The 27,149-nt window shown below is 41.4% G+C and overlaps 1 protein-coding gene across 1 annotated transcript; it reads right to left on the minus strand.

The window, feature by feature from the left end:
* Window positions 1-3,011: 3,011 nt before the first annotated feature.
* On the minus strand, window positions 3,012-27,149 carry smad3a (SMAD family member 3a). Its single transcript, XM_034107503.2, has 8 exons — window positions 26,394-27,149; window positions 10,731-10,924; window positions 10,306-10,440; window positions 9,552-9,677; window positions 8,440-8,652; window positions 8,190-8,327; window positions 7,514-7,658; window positions 3,012-5,949 (listed from the first exon to the last, which is right to left on the minus strand). Exons 1-8 carry the CDS (start codon window positions 26,594-26,596, stop codon window positions 5,826-5,828), a joined length of 1,278 nt encoding a protein of 425 aa, XP_033963394.1. The 5' UTR covers window positions 26,597-27,149; the 3' UTR covers window positions 3,012-5,825.

Consider the following 27,149-nt stretch of genomic DNA (forward strand, 5'->3'; position numbering starts at 1 on the left):
TTGGACTTTATTATTAATATCAATGTTTAACAATGGGAGCATTCCTCTTCACATTAAGTTGGGTGTTTTTGAAGGGAGAGAAACTGAGAACAGGTGCAGCACGTTGCTTTCAGGGGCAAATAAACTCTTGTTCTTGTTCCCCGCTATACCAGAAACTCTCTTACAACCAGCTTGCATTTGAACATCTTATAAGCTCACATTTCTTTCGACTGAACATAAGTGTTAGCCAGGTGCTTATGAATGTTGTCTGAACAAAACGTCTGCTCAGTTGAGACAGTGTGACAGTTTCCTCTCCTGCACGGGTGGTACAGATGACAAGGGGGATGAGTGTTGGCTAGCGTAGTGGCTGGTGTTTGCGCGCGCGTGTGTGTGTGTGTGTGTGTGTGTGTGTGTGTGTGTGTGTGTGTGTGTGTGTGTGTGTGTGTGTGTGTGTGTGTGTGTGTCCATCTCAGCTGGCATGCCGGGCGAGTACCTGCTGCTGTCCAGAGACAGCTGTAGTGTCATGTAGCCACCCGTGCAATCAGGTTGGTGGCCACTGAATGCTGATAATGCTGAGCTCTGTGCTTTGTCTATACCTGGCAGAGTTCTGCCCAATGACAGTCATCCCTCATTCAAATAACTCAGGCCAGTACCAAAGGAGTAAACAGAGAGCAGGAAAGATCAGGAAGAGAGTGATGAAGGACAAAAAGATAAAGAGAGGATACAGATAAAGATATATTTAGGGGAAAGAGAGACAGAGGGGGAGTGAGTGACACGAAGCAAATGGTGACCTTTGCAAAGATGGATTTGTTTACCAACAAATGTTCTCGCTGTCAACACCTGCTAGAGTGACCTTCACGTGGAGACAGAGCTGACGGCAGTCATCTGTTCATCTTTGGGCCCACTCCTCAATTCAACAGAAATCATGAGACATGTTTCCTCACAAAGGCCTTCGTTCCACTGACTGCACACAGGACCATTTCATCAGTATTAGCTGTCATCATGTAGGCCAACACTAACAGGCGGTAATTCTTCATTTCATTAAGGGGTTGGAGTGATACGTTTATGAACAGTTATAGGGATCGAAGATATTAATAACTTTGAGTTTGATATTTGCACTATATTATTATTATTATTATTCAATAGTCTTATACTAGGGTAACCTGTGCTTTTTAAGACTGATGACTTCTGAGTTTAAAGGTGCCTAATAAGCCAACTGTAGATTTACGAGTTACCTTTAAAAAGTCTGTATCAGTAGAGTTTAACTAGACTCCTAGATAAACTGTCTATGCTAACATACAATACAATTAGACAAGCATTATTTTAAATTGTGTCTGGTGTTAATGTGCATCCATTTGTGGACTTTTGCTAAACATCTTTACTTTTTGCTGTACCTAGGTTTTCTACAAACAGGAACACACCTCATTGAAGTGGTTGTCCAGTTAAAGCAGATCATTTTCACAGGTATATACAGGTTGATAGTGTTACAATGAAGCTAGTCATAGTGTTGAGTCACCTCCCTAGTGTACACAATCAAATAAAGGTAAACATACTCTCAAACTAAGTAAATAAACAATAGTTTGGGAACATTAAAGCTTAACACTGCCTTTGTATCAGGCCCAGCAGTAATCCATGCTGCCAGCAGATGCCAGTGTTGATCTAAAGCAGATCATATGCATCAGTTTAATAACACTAAACAAACAATGGAAATTATATGTTTAAATAAAGCAGCTTAAATAAGACCAATAATAAGTTGAATTAAAACTGGGGTAGTCAGCATGGGAGCGAAAGACTTAACCGACATGCATATCACTTTGTAATGATGTGATAAATCATACACTATAATATTATAATTTCCTCTTTGACATGAGCTGTGGGTGACCACCAAATAATACTATGATAGTTATATTCAGATCGTTTTTACGGCCAGCATACTGAGTAAAAATATCTAAATAAAATGATTACAGAGCCGGATGCACTTTACGTGAAAACATAGGCCCACCACCACACCCTACAGCTCTCCACTTATTTCAAAAAGGCTTGTGTCTAGATCTGGTCCGTGTGGAATAGACAATCTCAGTCCATGATTTATAAATCATTTTCACTCAGACAGGACCACTCAACCAGTATCTTAAAAAGCGTCTGCTGTCTGATAGCATCCACTGTGTCAATATTATTGAGGTTTCAAAATCATGCTTCTGTGTTCATTTAGTGAATTATCCTGAAACTGTTTTATAATATCTCTCTTGGAGTACACTATAAAACAACATTACTTTATAATTAGACAGTTTAAGTAGATTCATCTGTATTATAAGTCTTAGTAAGTGCCTAAACTGTTAATATATAGATATGTTTGAATCATCATAAACTGCCTAATATAGGAAAGTACCAAGTGAAACTGCTTGATATACATTATTTTTATATCGATGACTGTGTATGTTATAAACCTTAAGATAATAACCTTAGTATTTTGCAGAGCAGCTCCATATTTGATGTGTGAACATAAACACATGTCCAGTCTCAATCCCTGCCTGCCTGCTTGGTTAATTAGTGTTTGTACTGTCTGGAAGGAAGCTCAGGCAAAACTCAGAGAAGGTGTTGGAGAAGTGCTGCTTCATCTCTTGATACCATCAGACAGTAGAGTAGCATATACAGAAATGTATAAAGCATCATGAGGACTCGCCTACTACTGCGTTGACCGTTTTTAAATGAATCCAGACATTACAGAGTGGACCTGCAGAATTACACATCTTTGGTTTTGGTCACGCCCCCCTCTCTTTCACTTCAACGATGGATTTTCTCATGCACCCAAACTATTTGTCACCACAGTGACGTGGTTTCGGAAGTGTCTGCACTACTTTACCTTAAGGGCATCAGAACAAAGCTTTGCTTTCATATTAAGGGCCATGTCGTATCTCTGTGACAGCAGAACGGGATATGGTTGGCATTAGGGTGTAACGCAGCAATAAGTGAAGAGCCAACAGTGTCTGCTTTGGTAATGACTGTTTCTGTCTGCTTCCGGACAGTGCCAATTTATCCACCACAGACAAGGAAATCCCCAAACTACAGAACAAAACAGACAGGGGAGTGTACAACCTGAAGTGTCTCCAGAGAGGCGGGTATGTACCTTTCATGTACACAACATGTAATAAGCTATTAAATCAATGAAGTGCCCTTTTCAAATGTGGAATTATTCCATTTTGGACCAATTATACTCAACAAACTGAATCTGAGTACAATAGTATGCTAAACAGTTACTGACGGGTGGTTTGAAGATTTGGTTTACAGTTTCATCACCACAAGATATATATTTTATTCATAGACCAGCAATAATACACAAACATATAAAGCATCACATCCACTTTTTATAGGCAGAGAAATATAAAGGGTATATTTGTATACAAGACATCTAAAAAGACAAATTTAGAGCATATACATAAATCACAACTAATAACGATAACAGTGAACACTTAAAACAAGGCAGGAAGTCTCACTATGACTTGAGTTTATATAAATGAAACATTTGCTTGCAAAATATAACCAACTTATTACATTGACTATGGGGTAGGTCTGAATAATTAATCTGCATTTTTATCAAAATAAAAAATCATACAGATTTAAGAAATATATTTGTAAGGAGCAGATAGTCATAAATTATCCCACCATTCACATTTAAATTTATTTTCCTCTCAATATCGTAAATAACATTCCAATTGCAATTTCCATCAAAATTAATCTTTCACTTTTTCAAAAATGTTCAACCCTCCATTGGGTTAAAAAGAGCCATTTAGGGTAACAAATGCTGCGTTCAAGGACCCTAGAAGCTCTATGGCGAGCCGTCTCAGATTGGTAGATGCTACTTTCTCTGAAACCATCCCACCTTACAGTTTTAGGGTTTAAAAGTCATGATCATTTAAAAAGACATCAAAAATCTTTTGGCTTCTTCAGTAAAATCGTATGGCTTGGCTGTTCTCTAGAGTCCCTATAAATGTTAAAGACTAGCACCACGGGCTAACATTAACATCAATAGCTGGGTTAATGTAAATAAGTACTGTAAAACCATTCAAAATATTGTCCGTGTTCACCCACTGTGTCTTTGTTCAGTGTTATAGAACCAGAAGGAAATCGATCCACTTCCACCACAGTGGGCGGCTGAAAGGAAACGGGGCCAAAGCTAAGACCCTGCTTTTCTATCAGCAAAAAGCTTTTCTCAACATTTTCTTTTTCAGGTTTTAATTTGCCCGTTTCAAAACCATCAACATTATAAAGGTTAACGGTGGCAATATATCACATGTATATACTGCATGTACATATACCTAAAACAAAAAATAGGGACATCAGACTTTGAGAAGCTACTGTTATTTACATGCCTCTGCCCATCTAAACATGTCCCTTTGTAAAGAGCTGTGCTTTGTCCTGAAACTGCCTCGTCCTCACATGTAGAAAAATACAAGGTTACATCCCCAGATCTGGAGCAGTTGTTTTTTTCATGTGTATGCAAAAACACGTTATCATTTCACGCTCCTACAAAAATAATTGGTAGCAAAATAGACTTTAACGTCTGAAGAGTCATGAATCTGTCCTTTTCACTGGTTTCTGTACATAGTTCAGCTGTTTGTAATTTTCACGGTCCTGAGTGTGCAAAAATTCAATATCACTGATGGCAAAAATAAGACCAATGTTATGGACTGCTGAGAGAGAAAATTAAAAAAGCAAAGGCATCTTCTTGCTCCCTTTACACAGCCCTCTGCACAGCACACACAAGTGTTCCACCTATACTTTGTGTACAATGTATCATTTAACTAAACGTGTACAGAACAGCAAAGTATGTGAGATGTTTTCAAGTTCTGTGTAAATCATATACTACCTAGTACACAAATACACAAGCTGCAAATTATTTAGCAAATTGGCAAATCTTCCTGAAATGAATACAGGATATATTTCATATAATCTTCTGACAAATCCACGACAGCTGTAAGCTACAACTGTAATGAAATGTAGTTTGCCGACATCACTTTACTAGCGTATTAACATTTAATTAAGGGCACGATCCTCCTGATCACATTTGAACAGTGCCACTGTCTTTTTTAAGTACTGATATATGGGTTTGGGCTTTGTTCTGGAAACTCTTATCTGTTGAGACACTGTGGTATTTGTATAACAGGCTGCATATGACAGTATGAAAACGTAAACAAATGTGGTTACTAGGCTTGCAGGATATTCCTTCACACAGTGTTTACAAATGGCGGTTGAACATTGCCATTATATTATTAATTTTCAATCTATCTCACTGGGTCACATTTGTAAATGTCTTCATAACCTATCAAATGCCCAAATACAGAAACAAAGTCAAGTGAAATGCATAACACATGATATTATACATGCTTTACAAAATAAATGCTTAAAAAAAATATTTTTTTATATCCACTTTTCACTCTAACATCTGTACAAAATAAAATTTAAAAATTATGAAAAATGAAATTTAAACAAAAGAGTAAAGAAATAAGAATCTCTTCCAATGAGAAATAAACTCCTCCCTTTGCTACAGCCTTTCTGGCACTTATTCATTGCCATTACAATAAATCTGGACATAATGTGGAGATCACACTAACCTGGTACTGCTTTAATGCACTTGTCCCCTTTCGCCACAAACAACATGAATATAAAAAGTGCTACTAACAGCGGGTGGGGAGGAAGGACTGAGTTACAGACTGAGGATTGGCTGAATCGGGTAAGGGTGGGGGGGGGGGGCTCATCGTCTTTCCGTAGTTGTGTAGCGTCTCTTGCCTGAATGCAGTCTGTGTGTTTTTAGTCTCTGACAGGAAGTGGGAGGATGAAGGGTTTCCCTAGGAGACGCTAGAGCAGCGGATGCTGGGGGAACCCATTTGTGTGAGCACCTTGTCGAGCCACTGCAGGGGGCCGTTCAGGTGCAGCTCGATCCAGCAGGGGGTGCTGGTCACCGTCTGTCGCCTGGGAGACACAGGAGAGCACAGAAATGTGTTGACTACAGGGAAAAGCTGTAGTCAAAAGTAGGAGGTTTTGTTCATAAACATTGTTCATAAACATTGGTCACCTTTGTTATATACACACCTCTGAAAGACTTAAGGATGTACAAAGTGATGATAAGGTTTCTCCACTGACACATTTGTTCTTCATTATAGTAAAAGATAAACCTTAGAAGAGGCTAAATAAACAAAACCTTTCCAGACATTCAACCTCTTCACCTCCATATCCTTTGGTGATTCCTTGATTCCCCACAGCGTTCATACGAAAACCCTCTCTGCTTTTATCACAGACGAGAGGAGAGGCAAAAGTGTCCATAGTAATATAATGTATGAGTCTAAGTGGAGCTAAGTGACAGCTCTTATGCCTGAAGTGCCTGGGGAAAGACCAGCATCAGCTGCACAACACATTGCAGACACTGTAGGAAAAAAAGCAGTTTGTATCAACTATAAAAAAAAACGAGGGATTATATTTCCAAAAGAGTTCTGGTTACAGTGTTCCTCAGCCAGGAAAATAATTCTTGCCATCTTTTCTGACAAATCATGTAAAACTGAATGTTTTATCTGGTTTAGTGATAAACCAAACCCCATGTTTTGAGGCGAATCAAATAACCAACACCATAATCTTTCAGTCAATGCCAAGAACAACAGCAGGCAAAATGTATTCTGTATGTTGTTATACATCTAATTTAGGCGTTAGCGAGCCAGATGAACGCAGACACTTGCCAGCTGCGTGATTTCCCTCTGGTTTATGTGGTTTGTTTGATGAGTGCTGGCAACACAGCTTCTATCTGAATTCATTTGGTGCAACAATTATAGTTTTTTTATTTCATTTTTTCTGGTTATGGTTTTTAAGTAGATTAAAAATGATTAAACAGGAAAAAGGAACAAAAGAGTTTAAAGAAAAACAACGGCAAGCCAGCAGTGAAGCAGACGGAGAGAGTGAGTGAGCTGTGGGCGGAGGCCTGGCTGCTCCAGTAACCTGAATCCTGTTTTTAAGTGTCTCCACATGTCAGCATTTAGTCTGGACAGGACTGGTAGGCAGTCGCTCTCAGCGCAAAGGTTTCCCCTGGAGGAAATCTCCTGTGCCGAGCCGACTTTCAGCCAATCAGCAGCTCCTCGTGTATTCAGTCTCCTCTTTTCTTACTATCAGTGAGTCACACTGTATGGAAAACAGGGAGGGTGAGAGGGAGGGAAAGTCTGACATTTCTTTTTGACACAGCACATGTGTGTTTGCTTAAAAATGGTCTGGGGCCCGTTTCTATTGATGAGGGCTCGGCGACGTCACGCACCGGATTCACCCGAGTGTGAGCAGATGCCTGAGAGCGGGGGCGGCCGGACTGTGGGATGTGATTCACATACTGTTTGTTTCTATCGTCTGTGTTTACATAAGAGCTTTGCATAACGCTGCTTCTGACAAGTTGGTTGAGGGTGGTATCATCCGGTTAAGCAGTTCAGCTCTGGTTTACCGTTAAGAAAGAAAAAGTCATTGGTTGTCATTGAACCACAGCTGATGTGTGTCAGCAGCTCACCTGTACTCGGCTCCCCAGCCCTTAACGAAGCTCATGCGAATGGTGCACATCCTGGTGAGTTGGTACACAGCCTCGAAGCCCTGGTTGACCGACTGGGCCAGCAGGGCCGCAAACTCCTGGTTGTTGAAAATCTTCAGGTTACATCCTGTAGCGAAGGAAAGAAAACACACAAACAAGAGTGAAGCCACACCAACTGGTCACAATCACTTTGCTCTCACTTTATTCATTAGCGTACATAATACTGGGGGGCAGTTGGCTAAAACTCATCGTATACAGTATAGCATTTTGCAGCGACAGGGGGAGCTAAACAAATTGATTAACTGTCTAACGGGATGTCACACTGCATTGTGGGTAATGGATGGGTAATGCTCTGAATATTAATATGCTTCCACAAAGGTTTTAGTAAAAACTTTTTTTGACCGCAATAATGTATTTAACCTATACATTTAAATAATAACAAAGTAATATGCAGTTATATAGTATAGTAGATAGAATAGAATAATGATATATAATAATTAAATAGTAATAGTAGGCAGTTATAGACATACAAACAAAAATGTCTCAAAAAGGTGCCCCATTGGTTACATTTAGCTGTCTCAGTTAGGGAAAACACAACTGTATTATTTTATTTGTGAGCACATGGGGAAAAAAACGTCTGTTTCAGTTTCACACTGACCTGGGGGGATTTTGCAGACGGTGGCAGGGTGCCAGCCGTAGCGCTGGTTACAGTTGGGGCTCTGGACAAAGATGGCACTGTCACTGAGACACTCAGCAAACACTTCTCCTCCGATGTAATACAGCCGCACCCCGCGGCCTTGAAGAAATTTAAATGAAGTTATGAGAAATTACAAATGCAGAGGGATGTATTGTTCGTTATTGGTATTAAACCAATCATATGTGCAGAGCGGATGTAAAATCCACAGTACCAATATGTCTGCGCGTTAGCTCCAGAGCTGCGTTGCGGTTGACGTTGGACAACAGGCCCAGGCAGAACCGCTCTGAGTTGGAGGGGTCCGTGAAGCCGTCCACTGTCAGCGAGGGCTGGGAGGCGTGGAAGGTCTCTCCTACTCGCTGGTTCAGCTCGTAGTAGGAAATAGAGCACCAGAAGGCCGGCTCGCAGTATGTGACTGGCTGAAGGTCTGACACAGAGAGGGAGAAAGATACAGTTCGCTTTCATCATCAGACCGAACTCAGAACAACAATCTAGATATCAGGGAGGCTGTGAATATACTTGAATGTGCATATCAATAATGCAATGCTTGAAATAATACAGAAAAGAAATGCCTTACAGTAGACAGGATTCAAGGTTTAGAGGATAAGAAGTGCAAATCAGAGAAATAATTGCAGAAAACAGAATAGAGGGGATTAAAATGAAGAGCAACTGAAGCAAGGAAGAGGTAACTGTGGGGAGAAAAGGGGTTGAGGTAGATGTTGAAGGGGGAGAAAAACCTAACCAAAGAAAACATTCGGGCCGAGCTTGCGTCACAAAATGTCAAATCCATACGCCGCTTCCCAGAAGCTTTCACCAGACCTAATGTGGAAACTTAACCCTCACCGGTGGGACGTGGAGCCAAAATGGTCAAATGACAGGCCTATCCAAGATCATTTTCAGTAACTTCCACTGGTTCTGGTAATTTGCTATTTTCCCCTCAACATGGCCACTCTCTAACAACCTCAACATTTCGTCCTTGGCTTTGAAGTCCAGATCAGAGCTGGAGTCTGCTGCCAAATGAAACTTGTGTGATTTTGTTATTCAACCAGAGGCTTTCCAGACCGGCCCCCCTGGAGTTTTCCCGTACCGATATAATAAACAACAGATACTGTCATTGAAGTCAGTGAGGGCTGAATGGTGTCTTGGCCTGTTCAACAGCGAAGACAAAGGCTTCTTTCATCACCTGGTTTCCTCTTACAAGAAAACTGACTCAGATCAAACAGAGTATTGAAATACACTATTTAAAAATGTGTCTGTAAGTGAAGGCATGCAGACAGAGAGGTACACAAACACACAGACACACACAGAGACACAAACACAATTTACCTAAGTTGCTGTGTGTGGGTGATACAGGGTTAGGTGACAGGTTTGGGGAGCTGGTGTCCATGCTGTGGGTCATCTGGTGATCGCTGGTCTCTCCATCCTCACTGAGGTAACCTGGAGGTGGCGTTTCTGAAACACGCAAAAACAAACAGACAATCGCAACAACTTGAGTTCAAGGTCCTTCGAATATATCATTTGCAAATGTCTGCTGTATACGTATAGTAGCTGGCTGATTGAAACACTACAGAAGAAGACAAAAACACTGTCAATCTACAACATTCAATCAACATCAAATAAAATACAATTTAATGATCTGTTTAAAACTGATTGTGAGGTGGGAGTATGTTAAATAACAACTGTTGAACCGTTTAGATCGGATGCTAACGTGTCATCACTGTGTCAGACTGAAAGGGGCACTTAGAACCACAACCAATTATATAAGTCAATTATTTTGCACAGTGACAATGCAGGGAAAGAGCGAGGCTTGTCAGAGCTCAACCGAGAAACAAAAGATTGGATTTACTAAAAGCATGGACCACAAACATCTGAACTACTTCTGGTCCGCAGGATAAAATCTTCTCTTAGGAAGAACTTTTGATAGGTAGAGTGATGATGTGTTGCAGTGAACGAGCCATGTTTATGTTAACCGTTTGACCCTGGGATACATTAGATAATCACACTTTTTGTAAATAATTTGAATCCAAGTTATGATGTGAAGGAGTATCTGGGTGGGATCCACGTTAGGCAGCATTAGTACCTGGTATGTAGTTGCACTGGGGCTCAATGCCTGCAGGGAAGTTGGTGTTTTCTGGGATCGAATGGCTGTAATCATCCAGAGGTGGGAACTCACTGGGGATCTCGGTGTGTCTGGGCACCAACACCGGGGGGAGGACTGTAGGGTGGACACGTAGACAAACACAACAAGTAGTTATTAGAAAATAGCAAGAGTGATTGGTTTCATGTCTGGGTAACATAAATAAACAGTGTAGTAAATAACAGGGGAAGTATTTGATTAGCTCTCTATATACAACCAAGTCACTTAAAGTTTGTTTTGGAAAAATTCATAAGAAAAGGGCCCTCGCAGCAAAATGAGATAAATCTAGACAAACTGTCATCCTTAAAAATACTTGGAAAACTCTATGAGGAAATGATAAGAAGAGATAAAGGCACTCCGGCTCGTACCAGGCGTCTCCACTCTCTGGTAGTGGTACGGGTTGACACACACTTCGTCCTTCTTGGTGTGGAAGGCGTACTCGCACAGCTCCACCGCCCGCAGCTCGTGGTGGGACTGCAGGTCGGGCCAGCGCCACAGGCGGCAGTAGATGACGTGAGGCAAACCTTTCCTGTGGGAAACCTGCAGGCGGCCATCCAGAGACCTGCAGGTGGGAGGAGAGGAGGAAGCAGAGATGTTCGTCAATAACCTTTCAAATTAAATACCTGTATCATGATGTATTTATGGTAGCGCCAGATTTTGCCAATACACAGCCATGTAATAAACTCACTTGTATTCTGATCTTTCTTTCACACTTAAGAGACAATTCTGTCCTCCAAATCATCTCTAGCACCATGTGTTTACTATTGTTTTCCTCCGGGCTCTGACAACGACCTCCTGCTGAGGAGAATCCCAGCTGTGCGGACGCCGGTTATGAGGCGATGTCTTAGAATAAACATCCGCCTTTGAGATGTCATGTGTGTATAACAGGAGTGTCATTGTGTTGTTTAACATCTGCACTCATCTTGTATACAGGATGATGGTTAAGGCTTCCAGATAGTAATGAGTTATTGTTTGACACTACAGATTGTCATAATGGGCATGTAGCCTTTAATCTGTGAGCACATTGACCCAAAAACACACTTGTCATCTTATGCAAGAGGCCATGACCTTTATGTCCTTTCTATCTATCTGTCTCACCCACTCACTCCCACACAGACACAGAGTAGGGGTCAAAGACGTAAGCTAAAGCCCTTGAAGGACAAATGTCAGTCCACAAAAAACAAACCACTGAACTCTCAGCAGAGCCCCATCTGGGTCAGCCATTGTACTTCCTGCAAGCAGAGAATAGTGTTTGAATTTTTCATGGCAAAGGCTTTTATTCAAGTCCTCTGTACTTTCAAATGGACTGTGGAGAGTGTGTGTTTGGAGGAGGAGCCTTGAATTTGTAAAGGGTGTCTGAGTATGTTTAGTGCACACAAGAGCATACTGTACAGTTGAAGAGGAAAGCTATCACAAGAGGATACAAAACAGCCTGAAAGTGCACTCTTAAATACTTGCATGATAAGATTTCCCATACAGTGAATACAGTTGCCATCATTTGTAAACATTTTTAAAGCCATTTCTTTATTTAGCAGTCCAGTAGCCACTATAACAGAAGTGAAAGTTGACAACAGCTATTATTTGAAATCAAATACATATAAAACAGAAACGTTTTTCCTTCAGAAATAATAGAAACCTGACTCGTGTCCAACGCTTTTTACATTCAGTTTTGTAAAGAATGTCTTACTTTTAAAGCTTTTGCTTGCTATAACATTATTATATTTCAGAATGAGCTAAAGCACCATGCAGGTTGTCACAGCTTATACATAAAAAAGGGAAGTGAGCAACAGTATAATATTTATAATGATACAAATCTGTGACATCATGACTAGGAGCATAGAAAACCAGGCAGATTTCAGAAACTGCGATACATATTACTGCTAATAATGTCAACTTTTTAAAGTTGAATTGTACCTAGTAACATATAGTTTGATGTCTTTCAGTAAATGTTACTGAGGTTCTACTTGACGTGACTGGTGTTCCTCTTTTCTTATGCCCTTTTCCTGTGTTTAGCATGTATTGTGATTTATTGGTTCCATTTCCCTTTACCACAATTCATCATTTTTTGGTTTCAGTTCGTGAATGATGTGACCTTTTGAAGTCACCTCAATAGTCACCTCAATATGTTGTCAAACTTATCAATTACAACAGAACAGGAAACCATTCGTAGCATTGCTTCATACCATTACTCATAGTAAGAAACTTCAATGGTATCTTTATTAAATGGTATACAATCCATAGCGTTCACAAACCATGACGGTTTACTCTCTCATATAGTAGTTTTATTGTATTAAATTGTTTAACTTCACTTTACTGAAGAAATGTTTGATTGCAAGATGAATACAAATGTAATAAGGAAAAAAACAAAACAGTAAAAACCACTCCTGCACCACGATAAAGCCTCAGCACGACGTGTGGAGGAGGAGAAGCAGCACTGTCTAAACAGGCAACCTCAGATCCCACACAACAATTAGAAATGATTTGGAGCTCTGAGTGCTTCAGCTATGCAGCAGGGGGGAGGCAGAGGGGGGGGGGGACTGTGACCCCAAATCCCCAGCTGGGTGTTTGTGGGTGGGATCTGAAGATTTCCAAGAATCCTGGCTGCAAGTTTTTAAACCTCTGAATCAATAATGTATAATTTGTGGTTGAAGGCCGCCATCAGCATGTTTTGCCAAATAATTGTGTACATATTTTACGCAGCAGTCTACTGTGTGGTACTGTAAAACAAATGAATAATTTCACTATTAATCAATTCCTAGAGTCTAATCATTGAATTACTAAAAATACTTGTTTAATAGTTATTAATCTGTCAGCATATATTCATGTATTTATCTAATTGCTATTATTTATAGTTGTTACAACCAAATAAATATTTGTTTAACATATTTAAAGTTTTTAAACAAAAAGTACCCATACCACCGTCAACTTTTCAGACTTGCATTGATTTTTAATTCCATCTGCAGGGAGATGACAAGGTGACGAGATGACATCTTTAGGTCATCTCGATACCCCTCTGATTGAGAACAAGAGCCAAAGCTTCCACGCTTCTCTGTCAAGAGACAGTCCGAGGGAAATTGATGCCCAAAAAGGGAAAGGGACAAATTGGTATAGATTTTTGGCCTCAGGGGAAATTGTGTCAACATCATGGTTTTTCATGACCCGAAGCGTCATGGCTGAACCTGACCGTTACACAAAACCAGCTCCATTTCTGTGAATGGTGTGGGACGCAATCTGTCTGTGCACACACACACCCACACACACGCAATCACACAAAGGTATGAGCAACAGTAACATCAAATAACTGTATTATCATGTTAGTAATCTTCTGTCTGAAGGGGGAGTACACAAACTTCACATACTGTTTCTGTATGTGTGTGTATGTATGTATGTATGGTTGAGAGAAGTGTTTCCTATCCTTAAATGGATTATCTGATGCAAAGAATTGTCAAGTACAAATAAATGTAGCTTTAAAGAATACATTTGTATATAAATGTGAACATTGGGGATTTGTGAAGAGAGTGCAAACAACAGTGAAAGAGAGGGAAGGGAAGATAAATTGTCATCCAGTAAAGTTATATTGTCGAGTGCTGAAGTAAGAAAGGAGGGGTCCGGCTGCATGTGAAAGGGTGTGTGTGTGTGTGTGTGTGTGTGTGTGTGTGTGTGTGTGTGTGTGTGTGTGTGTGTGTGTGTGTGTGTGTGTGTGTGTGTGTGTGTGTGTGTGTGACTGACTCATAAAGCAGACCTAGACAGAGCAGATTGAGCTTCACTGAGCTCAGGAAGGAGGGGGCAAAACAAACACTCAGAGGCATGCCCAGTTACGCTCAGAGACACACACATATACAATGTGTGTGTCCAGGCTGACCATGGTGCGAGCAGTTCTGAACACACACACTTACACACACACTCTCCCTGAGGACCTTTTGACATAGACTTTTTAAAACCCTCTGCCAAGCTTCAAACTCAAATGTGATCCACGCTCACTCAACAGATGCCAGCTGACCGTAAGGGAGCTGAACGCCTTTGAAAATCAACTTGATTTTTTACAAATATTTCTTCCGGAAAGGGGACATTTGCAGTACAGCACAGTGACCAATCAATATAATAAATAGAAACAACTAAACCACAAAACAACCTAGACAAAAACAAAAGCTCATGATTTCTCAATAAATCAGACTTAGATTTCGTTCACATCCCTATGAGTTGCACAACCTGTAGTTTATGAATCAACATCCTCATGCCCTGATCCTGTGCTGCAACTGTTACCGCTTGGCAAGTTGTTTAATTCCAAGGAAATCAAATAACTCTCCATCTTGGTTGGTTCTGATTTTCTGGTGTCTTCCAACAAAAAGTGTTAAAAACAAAAATTTAAATAAATGGTTTGGGATACATGTCTGCAAGTGCATGTAAACACAGCTCTAGTCACAATCTGTCCTGTGAGAGCACAGGGGGGGGGGGGGGGGGCAGGGGGGAGGATGGATAAAGAAAGGAGGGTGCTGCTGGACAATAGGACAGGCAGGCTGTCTCAGCAGCTCAGGGCAGCTCAGAGTGTCTGTGACCGGGCCCCTAAACCCCCCCTCTCAACGTCCTCCGTCTGTCCCACTATCCTGACCGCCCTGCCTCCGTCCCAGTACCGAGTGAAGGGGGTGGGGGGGTAGTGCTGAATTGGCCTTTGTGCCTTTCATAAAGTCTGTGGCCAGTCTGTGAAGCCATGACCAAGAGGAGCTGCAGACAAATGACATTTCCCCGTCAGCCGCTGACTTCCAGTAACAACATGTGAAGACACAAATCATTCACTAACTCTGGAGAAGTGGCTGCAATAAAGTTTAAGTTATCAAAGCTCATTTAATGTTCCTTAAAACTGCTATATCTTCTACTGCAGCTATCCCCCAGCTTGAATTCATTTCAAACCCACTTGTTCTTGTGGGACTGTCCAATCCATTACTTGTTGTGCAAGCGTCAAAGAATCTGCAACCGGAGGACTGACATCAACATTAAACTAAAAGTTGATACAGTAGCAGTTTTCCCTCTCTTTATCTCCCAGTTTGTTCGAGGGAGGAGTTGTCCCTGAAATGCTTTTTTGAATCTTTTGGGCAGATTGTGCTTAACAGGTGTGTTATATGTATATCTTGTTATTTAAATATATATTTGTTTTTTGTATCTTTGGGATTGTGGGAAACAGTATTTCGATCTCTCCGTCTGTACACACAAACTGAAAGATTGACAATGAAGTTGACTTTGACTAGCACCCCGCGCAAGTGTTAAAATATTATCATTTCATTATGAAACTGTGGAAGCACTTTTGGGGCTAGTCCAATGACAACGATGAGTCTGAGCTAATGTTACAGTCTGAAGTCACAGAGTGCGCAAATGCCGTTAACATGTAATATTAAACTGAATAGCTAGATAAAACGTTCCCCTTTCTTGTCCTTGATGGTGAAGGACAGTTGGCAGTTAGTATTGGTCAAGGTATTTTTTTCATTTCATGGATATTTCCTCAAAGTGGATTTCCAAATTGATTTCAAATAATTTCTTATCAAGACTTTTTTGGTTTACACAAATATGTCATCATTATGGGGCAGCAGGGATCAACTGATCAAAGAAAAAAAAAAGCTCAAAGGGCAAAAATCCTGGCACGTGAGTCCATTCCTGTACTCACACAGAGGAACGTATTTCACACACCCCCCCTCCCACTCTTTCTGGAAAAGCCATCAGCCTTCTCCTTTTCTTACAAAAGCAGGAGCGGGGTGTGAAAAAACGAGAACCAGGAATAGAGTATGAGAGAAAAGCAAGTCTGAACGTAACCCACAGGTGATATCATAGTGCCGGAGTGATCGGGGACCACTGAGGGATTTGAAATAAGAAACCAGCAGACAGACGACTGGCGAGGCTAGACGGCAAATACAGTTCTCAAAAAGCGGGGGGACGATAAAGGACTGGGAACCATTAGTTTTACTGCTAATGGTCAATGAGCTGCGCAGCCCCTCTCCCTTGCATCAAAATGACGAATGGTTGAAAATATTCCAGATTCAAGTCATTAATAAACTTCTCTGCACAGTGTACTCTCATTGGACCAATGGTTAAAAAGTCCAACTTTGAATGTTTAAGCATTAACTGCGATATTATAACTATAGTTATTAGTTATAGACGCATCAGAACTATTACATGGGACTTAAATGGAAGTTTTTGATATTATTATTAAAAAAAGACTGACTTTTTTGTAGTGCTTTTAAAACAACACTCAGTTACTTATTCGAAACAAATGTAATTTATATATACAGTCTATGTTAATCCCTTAGTCAGTCCCAAGCTTACCTCATTGGTTGTTTATTGATTCAATATGTTTTTAGCTCATGTCAGAGTTTTGAAGTATAAGCCTACTGTTTATATTTAAGGTAGTGAGCCATACAGATACAGGTTTCTGGACTGTTGGAGGAAACCAGAGCACCTAGGGTTCCCAGCAGACCAGATAAAATAAGACATAGTTAAATAACGCTAATGCTTCACAACCTAGAAGTTGGCATGTTGGGAGAATAACATTTAACAGGAGACATTTCAATAGTCAATCCTGATGTTGGTACGGAGCCTCGTGTTACTAATTGGATGTTTTTGACAGTTTAATGTCAGGGGAGCAAATATCTAGACCAACGTTTCAGGTTCTCCCCTTTGCCTAAAGTGTTGCTCTTATCTTAAGCGCTGATTACATTATTACTGTTTTCAGACACCCTCATAGAATAAATTGCCTTTTTTGATATTATCATTAAAAAAAGGCTGTTAATGTAACTTTTTTTGTAGCCTCCTTTAAAACAGTTGTACTTTTTCCAACAAATGTTAATTTAAACAGTCTATGATGTTAATCCCTTAGTCAGTCCCACAGCTTACCTCATTGGTTGTATTGGTTATTGATTCAATATTTTTTGAGTTTTAAAATATAAGCGTATTATTTATTTGATAACAGGTGACTTTTGTAAACCAGGGTTTCCTTTCTAGTGAGTCCTGGACCACTGTTGTACTTTCAGTGTCAAAAACTGTTTATCTGTTCACTTGCACTTGGGTTGTTAAAGTAACCCCACGTTTCCTTTTAAACCACTGCTACTCCACGTTAAGTTGTTTTCTTGTACATATCCAGCTGTATGCACCCTTTAGCAGCCGTGGTGGTGGTGTTAGTGGCCAGTGGAGCACAAAGACTGGCTTGTTGTCTGGTGAACGTGTCTGTGTGTGCGTGTGACTGTGTGTTTCCGTGCTGTGCACATGCACTCCCCCGCAGATAATAAGAAGGCCAAGTCAAAGCAGAGCTGTCTCTCTAACCTCCTGCACCCGCGGAGCAAGCTGAAAACCAAACAGCAGCCGACGCCCTCTTCAAGGCCCCGGCAGGCAGAGAGCATTCCTCTGAGCTGACTAACCACACACACACACACAGAATATATGATGATATGAAATCCATTTGATAATAGTACATGGCCTAAATGCAGTAGTCCACATCATTTGAGTACATGATGACTTAAAGTTGTATGACCGGTCAGTGTGGTAAATTTAAACCATTCAAATTAGTTTCATATTCATATTGTGCTTCTTTTTTATATATAGCTATTATTCATTTAAACATCAGACATATCAGTATTAAAAATGTCTTTATATCACAATATTATGACACCATCCGTCTATCAAACACTAAACAAGCAGTAGCAGCCAGGTGAAGCCACATTCAGGTTTTTTTAGGTTAAAACTCTTTAGTTACAAGAAATTAAACACCATTACATAGCTCCTTCAGTCTTCATAAACACACACATACACATTACACACACTTAGTGGAGCAGTATCCACTTTCTATTAACCAAATCAAACAATGACGAGAATCCTAAACCCAACCTTCAAGGGCAACTTACAACCACCATTAGACAGCCAACCACACACAGACAGACAACACACATAAACTCTGTGTGACCCGCTCTGTGTCCCTGTCCAACAATGCTGTCTCGGATGACTCAGGTGTCATGGTTGCTACCTCAGTGTGTGTGTGTGTGTGTGTGTGTGTGTGTGTGTGTGTGTGTGTGTGTGTGTGTGTGTGTGTGTGTGTGTGTGTGTGTGTGTGTGTGTGTGTGTGTGTGTGTGTGTGTGTGTGTGTGTGTGTGTGTGTGTGTGTACAGGGGCACCACAAGGGATGTTGGGCCCCATGAAAAGATCACATTGGTTACTTACAATTTTTTTCTTAATGTTCTAAAATAGTTTGGGCCCCTGTCAGTCACATTCTAACTTTTCACCCCCTTACGGTGCCCTTGTGTGTGTGTGTGTGTGTGTGTGTGTGTGTGTGTGTGTGTGTGTGTGTGTGTGTGTGTGTGTGTGTGTGTGTGTGTGTGTGTGTGTGTGTGTGTGTGTGTGTGTGTGTGTGTGTGTGTGATGAAGATAGAGGTGAGAGAAAAACAGCACGGTGGCAAGGACCAAATATACTTCATTGATTCATGTACATGATACTCAATCAATCTTTTAAAATCATTTTTGCAAACACTTGTTTCTTCCATGTATCAAATGTTAATTAAGTGACTATTTAGAATGTTGTTTGGATCAAACCTAACATTTTGATCAGATCCACTTGGACTTGAATAAATTGTCATTTCAAGGTGTTCAAATGTCTCTAGACCAAAACCAATCATTCTACCATCTCTGACCACAACAAGGAACCGCAGCATGCATCAAATATGATGACTAACAACTGATTCACTGGGCAATAACGGTAATATAAAAAGATTAAACACAGTTCAGAGAGGAAATATGCATTGATAAAGACATAATACACAAACTATGCTAATGACAGGATGTGACGGACTCTCTGTGCATACTGTATGAACAGGATGAATGTGTGGCATTCAAACAGCTGTACACCCGATATCCTCCCAACACAGGAGTTGCAGTTAGTGTGTTTTGTGTAGTTGATCATCCAGACACTTGCAGACACACTTCTTTTGATGCGGAACTGCTGTCTAGCTGGAAAAAACAACCCAGCTCGGCTATTATCGTGTTTCTTTTTCTGCATGTGAATCACAGTAACCGCAGTCTCCCTCTGATAAGCTTGAGAATCCAACCTACCTTCTCTTGCCAAAGATGTTGTCTCTTTCTCTTCCTTCATCTAAACCCTGGGCTTTCTGGTTTACCTTTCTCTTTCAAATTGTTATCCTCTTAACTTGTTTCATCTCTATCACTTTAACTCTCTCTATCCTGTGTTCTACCGTCTGTAATTTATGTGTCATTAAATCTAGATCCCCCACTATGATGACAGGCCCTCCCCTGCAGCACCAGACACAACACTGGGAATCCCCAACTCCATTTCTTTCTACTGTAGTCACCCTTTATGACATACCTTCTCTGCCCATCTCAGCATGCCATAGAAGTATACACTATAGCATGAATCTGTCGGATAAAAAACTGTCGGATAAATGCACTTGTATGTTGGTACCAACCCGGTAGTAGGTCTGGGAAGAGACAATATAATATAGTTTTGGTAATGAGAACAAAGAGATATTTCTTCCAATACCTGTCTTTGAGCTTTAGAGAAGACAAAGTGTTCTACAAAAGTGTTAAAAACTGGCTCCATTTCAAAACTATTTGATTAATAAAATAAGTAAACAAGACTTGATTCAAAATGGTAACCGCATGTTTCCTATTGTTAAAGGATTACCACAAGACTACTCTAGGATTGGCATCTATTGGTTCTGACGTTGTGATACGTTCTGGATCACAGACACACCTCTACGCGTTTGATCACTCATTCTTTCACAGCCTGAGTAAATGAATACAAAGAATCCTCTTAACCAAAGTGTCAGCAAAACCCCACTTAATAAGAGACACCGTTTGGACACAGGTCTCTTCCTGTGAATGCCTGGCAATGTTTATATGAGTAAAGAGTAAGGGTTCCTCTCTTTTGCAGTCACTCTCATTCTGAGTCAACATTATGTGGTGTTCTTGTTTTAACCCATCTTTTATTTCTGTCCCACTGCCTCCCTCCTGCCCTGACATGCAGCGTTGTGAATCAGACTGCAGTGTTGCTGCCAGGAGGGATGTGTGTGGACAAGACCAAAGCACTCCCCAGCACTGGCCAAAACCCAGACTAAGCTAGGGTAGGTAGCTGTTAAGGAATCCACTCCCCCAGGCTCTGTGGAGAGACATAACACACACATACACGCAACACACACTCATTTATCTGAATATACTACCCGTTTCTTCCCACTGAAGTAGATCATTTTGTAAAACTTTTAAACCACTTTTAGACATAGAGGCTGAAACATTGATGTGTTCATCTTAGTGTTATTAACTGTTCGGCTTCCACAGTCATACCATACGGCCTCTGTTTAAACATGACAGCACCATTACAGATAGGTAACTATGTGTAATACTTGCCTTTTTTTGCCCAATATAAATGTCAATATCACACTAATTTTCCATCTATCAAAAATAGTATTGCATATGTTGATTGTATAAGTCTGAAACTACTAGATTCAATTCTTAAACTGATTTACTCCCCAACTAATAATGAACACTTGTTGGTACTAGCTTCTTTAGAGTTATTATTTTCAGTTTTTATTTGATTTAAGAAAATTGTTCTTTCTTAAAGTGTTATTGTAAACAGTATGCAACCAAAAAGGTCAATATATGAAAATGTCCATGTGTAACAGAAAACAGTGCATGTGAAAAGGCGTGTTAAATCTGCTTTAGTCTGGCTGCTTACAAAAGAAAACATGCTTTGTGAGAGTCAACGTTCTGCTGATGACGTGGATAAATGCAGTATATAATGACAATGGCCTGTAGGACATTTTCAATATATTGCCTAACCCTAGTAAGTATTTGTTGTTGTTACATACTCTAAGTTATGGGGGCAGAAGCTGCATCTACTGTCAGTGTTTTGTGTCATACTAGGTAAAAAATGCAAACTGCAATGACAAATAGTGAGTTTGAAATCGGCCAAAGTTTCCCTTAGAAGGTACAGGACCTTCATCATCGAGGTAAAGATAATGTAACCATTTTTACTATCAACAATGACTATTGTTAGAAAACAGAATGCAAATAGTGGCCTAGTGTGTCAAAATCTGGTGCTTTGTTGACCGATCAAACCAATGTGACCGATTCCCTCTAACCCTGACTTTGTGGTTAATTTTAATAATCTGCTCAAGAGACGGACAGCAGTCACAGCTCCTGTGAACAAGGAGGGCTTGTCACAAGTAAGGCAAGTTTATTTTTATAAACGTAGGGATGCTCCGATCGCCAATTTTGGGGCCGATCGCCGGAATCAGTATCGCCCGATCGCCGATCCAATCGAGTGGGCGGGGCCTATGGGGATCTTCCATTTAAAGTGATGTTCAAAACTCAGTTAATGGGGCTCATTCACTGGCACTTCCACAAACAACAACCAACATAATTATTACATTCAAATGAAGTACATTATTCAAGTTTACATTAACTTTGGATAATAACATGAGCGGAAGCGCTCTCTTTTCCTCTCCCCCTCTCTCTCTCTCTCCTGACAGCCTGTCAGTATCGTCTCATGCAGCTCGCTGATCCAGTAATGAGTGACCCGACAGTGAAGAATACCTATATGTATAACTAGTTTAGCTTGTTCCAGAGGTAGATAAAATAGCTAAGTGTGTTAGGTCTAACTCTTAGTGAGTGTTTTGCTCCGCTCACCGGTCCGTCACAGCGGGTGGAGCTGCAGGATTTCTGCTTCACACACGTTGCATACCGCTTGTCTTTTTCGGACACCTTAAAATAGTGCCAGACTGGTGAAGCCATTTTGGCGAGCTTGTTTTGCCGCGCACAGAGAAAAGTGTCATGTATTTTACATCATGTGATTGGCTCTCGCGATCTGCATTTTTAGAGAGCACCGATCGATCGGCAGAGAGTGAGTATCGGCTCCGATCGATCAGCGGCCGATCGATCGGAGCATCCCTAGTCACAAGAATATTTAGTATTGGGCAGCTACAGTATAACCATCTGAGATATAATCTACCTACCTACAGATATTAATAAAAACAGACCTGTCTTTTGTTTATAAATGTACACGAGTCTCCTTGAACAACAGAGAGAGAGTACATTGTTAGTCATGCTTTCACATTCAAACAGTGGGTGCAGGCCACCACCAGTATTTCAGCCAGACCAGGGCTGAGAGGGCGTCCACCCCGAGAGCGGGGAAACGATCTTCAATACTCCGAAAATAATTCCACCAGACTCCTTTGCCCCTCCAATAGAGGGATGTCCTTTTTCCTTTTCGTTATTTCAAGCGATAAAAACTCTCGATCTTCTTTCAAATTATGAATTCGCCCTTGGCTCGAGTTCAGGGCGTCAAATGACGGCAAGACGCCCCCCCGGCAAAAACGCTGGCCACCACACTTCACATCTAAAGCTCCTTACACACCGAGCCGATTTAAGGCGTTGTGTCGCCCTACTCAGATTGGTGTGTACTGCACCACCGTGTCTTTTCGGCCGTGCCGACACCTTCCGCCGCCGATTCAACATGTTGAATCGGGAGGCCGTCGGCCAAAGAAATCACTCTGATTGGCTGTTCAGCTAGCGAATCAGTGCATGAGAAGTGAAATGGAAGTGAGGGACCCAAACAAACTATTAAGAAGGCAAATCTGAGATTGAATTTAACTCCAGCTCTCGACACAGGCTCGGGAAAGCCCCATGAGCTTCTCGATGTAGATTGAAAATGGAACGCACACGCTATTTGTTGTTTGTTTAAATCACGCAGTCTGTTCTTCTTCTCTCGGTGTATCACGCAGTCTGTCTTCTGGTTGTTGCCTCTTTTGAAGGACGAATACACACTACCGCCGCCTGCTGGAAAGGAGAGTTATTGCCACTCACGCATGCGCAGTTCGTATGTGCAACTTGGCCGTCGGCTGAAGTCTTTGCGGTGTGTTCCAGTACGAAACATGGCCAATACGCAGGAGACGTGAGGCGAAGTGAGCCGATGTTCCGTCAGGACGTGTTCTTTGGTGTTCTTTGGTGTCAGTTTGGTGTGTAAGAGCTTTAACCCAACCATTGGAAACTGGTAGATTCCTGGCTTGATGCATTTTGCACACCAATGTTTGTGACTAACTAAAAGGAGAAAGAGGGTGGAAAGGAGGGAGGGAGAGGAGGTCAACACCACAATGCCACAATTGCTTGTTGTTGAGTGACTAAGATTTGAATTTGGGCAGCAGCCCCAGAATTCACTTGTGAGGGAAAAGTGAAAACAGCTCATTGTGAAAACCTCAGTGACCTAAAAGGCAAATAAAGCAGAAGCCCTGCCCAACTGATAGGCAACGCACTATATACTGGTTTGTGACAGATTGTGACATACAGACACATTGCCCACGCCAACCACCCACATCCAGAAATAACTTGGAACCAAACTCACCAAGTTGTGATACCGTGGCTTCAAACCAGAGACTGTCATGATGATGCTTTAAAAATGTCTTCTAGCAAAATAAAGACTTAAAAACTGACATCTGGCTTTCCCAAATCTGTTAAACATCTAAATATTACTACTTGGCAAGGTAGGTTTGACAGACTTAACTTTGGACCAAACCTATAAACATCAGTAACTTTGTTTGACATAAATGGAGCGAAGCCTGCGAGCTAGTTCATGCAGTCAACTCGAACACCAATCCACATTAACATGTGACGCACCTCGTCCCTCTTACAACCAACCAAACACATTCTCCTAAACATGCCGCTCTATTTAAGCTGCCAGGTCTTCCTGCCTCTGCCTCGCTATGCTGCCACTGCTGTGTTCACTTGCTATTGCTGCGTTCATGTTCCTGCTGCTGTGTTTCATGCTGCTGCTGCTCGCCTGCCCCACCACCACCCCAGCTTCCACCTGTAGGCTCGGGGGATAGTTATCTAATCATCACTCAATGTTCTTTGTAAAACTGTGGAGTGATGAGGCACGAGCCTAGACGCCAAACTCAAACTATATGCTGCTTCTAATAAACATATTAAGAAACACGTGAGTTGTCTGACTGAACTAGAAAACATTAGCCTTTCGATTTCAAAATCAGCTTCTGGTATTTGGCCCTCTAGGATATCTGATATCTGAATCCGCAGTGATGAGTGAATCACCTGTTTTCCTCATTTCCAATAGCCATAATCCTACTTTGAAATTCCCCTGACAGATACTTGATCTGCTAATCCACCACCTGATGCAACAATTGACTGGATCTATGCACAGCGGACTGCTTCCCTCGGCACTCAGCATCACGGTAAACTGTCATCAAGAGGGGTAGCGATGAGCCCCATCAGGGAGTACATGTGTCAGAGAGATAGGAGCTGACCTCCTCACGGACAGGCCTGAACACGAAGGCAGCTGCTGTCAGCGAGCCACTGTGCAGGGGAATTAATAGAAACAGCAGCTCTCCAGGGACACTGTTAGCCCACACTGACAACCAGATCTGATCTGGGGTCATCTTAATACACTCCCCTTCTTCCCCTCTGCATTAGTGGTGGCGAATATGAAACCTGGATCATGACAAACATTATTTAACTTTCCGGGTAGGCTTAACTCTGAACGCTGGTCCAGGCCCGCACAAGCTGTGATATGCACACTCGGGGCAATAAAGAATGTGGGAGTGCCCGGTGCATGGGGTTCAATTTTCATCTGACACACAGTAAGCTATTAAATCTGCATTGCCCACACATGCAAGTGAGACTTTCCTGAACGGAAGCAATACTTCGAGGCCTTTATGTGTTACTTATAACTTGAAAATCAGAAGAAACTTAAGAATAGCTGTGAACATACACTCTGTCGCCATTTTACGAGTATCAACTGACTGGAATTATTGAAATCTAATATGATAAAACTAATACAAATCCAGCTTTCATGCAACTCATACTGTTCAGTTTTGTTAAAATTGTTGATGGGAGGTGTTCATTTAATGTCATCCTTATTTTGGAGGGTTTCTATTGTGGGGTTGTTGCATTCTGTTGCACTATAGTAAGAGTCCTGTTCTTTTATTTGGTCTTCAGGGGCTCATTTAGGACTTATTTTATTACTGATACACCTGTTAATTATTTCCACATAGTTGTATGCTGGAACCTGGGAATATTTGACATATATTTTTCTTGAATAGAAGAAGAGACTTCTACGATGCAGCTGTACACTCACACTGTACATGCGGTGGACCACAATTCCTAGGTGTGTTATTAAACTGGGAGGTGAGTGTAGAGAATGTAATCCATGCTGCCCTCTTATATCTACACAGTCCATTCATGCTGTAAATTGGAGTGTGTACTCTGAGAGAGATCTGCGAAAATTAACACTCTTTTGGCAGACATGGTTTGTGTTTACAAAGCATCTCTTGCCTGTATCATCCTGTCACTATGGGAAGAGAGCTAATGTTTATAAATTAGCTGAATGCTTGATAGTGAAGAGCAGTAATGTGATGTTGAATGTCAGAGTTGATTTTTGGTTTAAATACTCTTTTGATAGACAATTAAGCCTACATAGATGCATTGAGAGGAGAGACAGCTGCACAGACTCGCCCACGCACTCACACAAACCCACAGCGCTAGAAAGTGTCCCAGATTAAGGCCAAATTATATAACCTGGACTCCATTGGTGCTTCTGCATCGCATGTGCGTTGCTCGCTAGTAGGCCTACACATTATATCCTTATTTAACAACATGACTCCAGTTCAACTTCAATTTAAAAAAACTCTGCACAAAAAGCGTCTCTTGGGCTTAATGAATGATTGCATTGAAGCTAACTGACATTTGCTAGCTTTCTCTATGGACCACTGCTAGCTCGTTAAGCATTGCATTAGCCACAATGATACAGTATAATTAAACATTTGCAGGAGTTTTTAATATTTACGCAAGACAGGAAGGGGGACTTGTCAGTCAAGTGCAGGATGCCATACATATGTGAGTTAAGGTGCTATAGCTAAACACTGGGATAACATGTGAGCTGTTTTCTGAAAAGAAGCTGTAATTAAAACGTCTGTATAAAGTATCCAACTCATCGAAGTTCACTGTGATGCTGAGTTCACGGTCCCCATCACTCTGCTTACCTCGGTATGGTGATGCATTTTGTGTTGATATTCTGGGTAGTGATAGCTTTCTCCAGCTCGTCCAGCTGTCCCGTCTTCTTCAGCTTCTTCACTAGACTTTTCACCGCCTTTTCACACCATTTCTCCTCCTGTCCGTTTTGCTCTCCCTTCTTCCAGCCCAAAAGTCTTTTAACAATGGGGGGAGTGAAAGGCAAAATTGACATCTTGAGTTCAGTTTAAGTCCTTCCAGTGTCGAGAAGTCCCGGTGGGTCAGGAGAAAAACACGGAAACTGTTCTGCAAAACAGCCCAAACAGTGGAGGCGAACGCGTTATTTAGCCAAAAGACAAATTGTTGTTGTTTATTAAGCGAAACAACGACGCATCCCGGAGTTAAACCCTCCCGTTTTAGCGCACTCCGTCTGGCTGGAGCTCAGCGGTGAACTGTGCACCGGTAGTCTGCTGCGGCGCTGTGGATCTAGTGCTACTCCGCCGCGAAACCTAGTCCCTTCTGCACGTATTCAATCTAACAGATTTCTACATACACCCAACACGAGTCCCGTCCAAACTACGTATTTAACTCCAACCAGGTTCAAGCAACGAATTGAAAGTATTTTATCCGTTTATTTTGTCTTTGCTGCCTTAACCTCCGATCACCAAAGTTTTGCTGAGTTCATCCGCGGTGCTGGGTCTCCCGACTAAAGTCTGCATCAAATGCAAATGCAGTCTGAGCTGCTGCTGAGAGTCACCATTCAATCTCCAGACTGCACAGCAGACCTG

The sequence above is a fragment of the Pseudochaenichthys georgianus genome, chromosome 3, assembly GCF_902827115.2.
Source record: "Pseudochaenichthys georgianus chromosome 3, fPseGeo1.2, whole genome shotgun sequence".
Lineage (NCBI taxonomy): Eukaryota > Metazoa > Chordata > Actinopteri > Perciformes > Channichthyidae > Pseudochaenichthys > Pseudochaenichthys georgianus.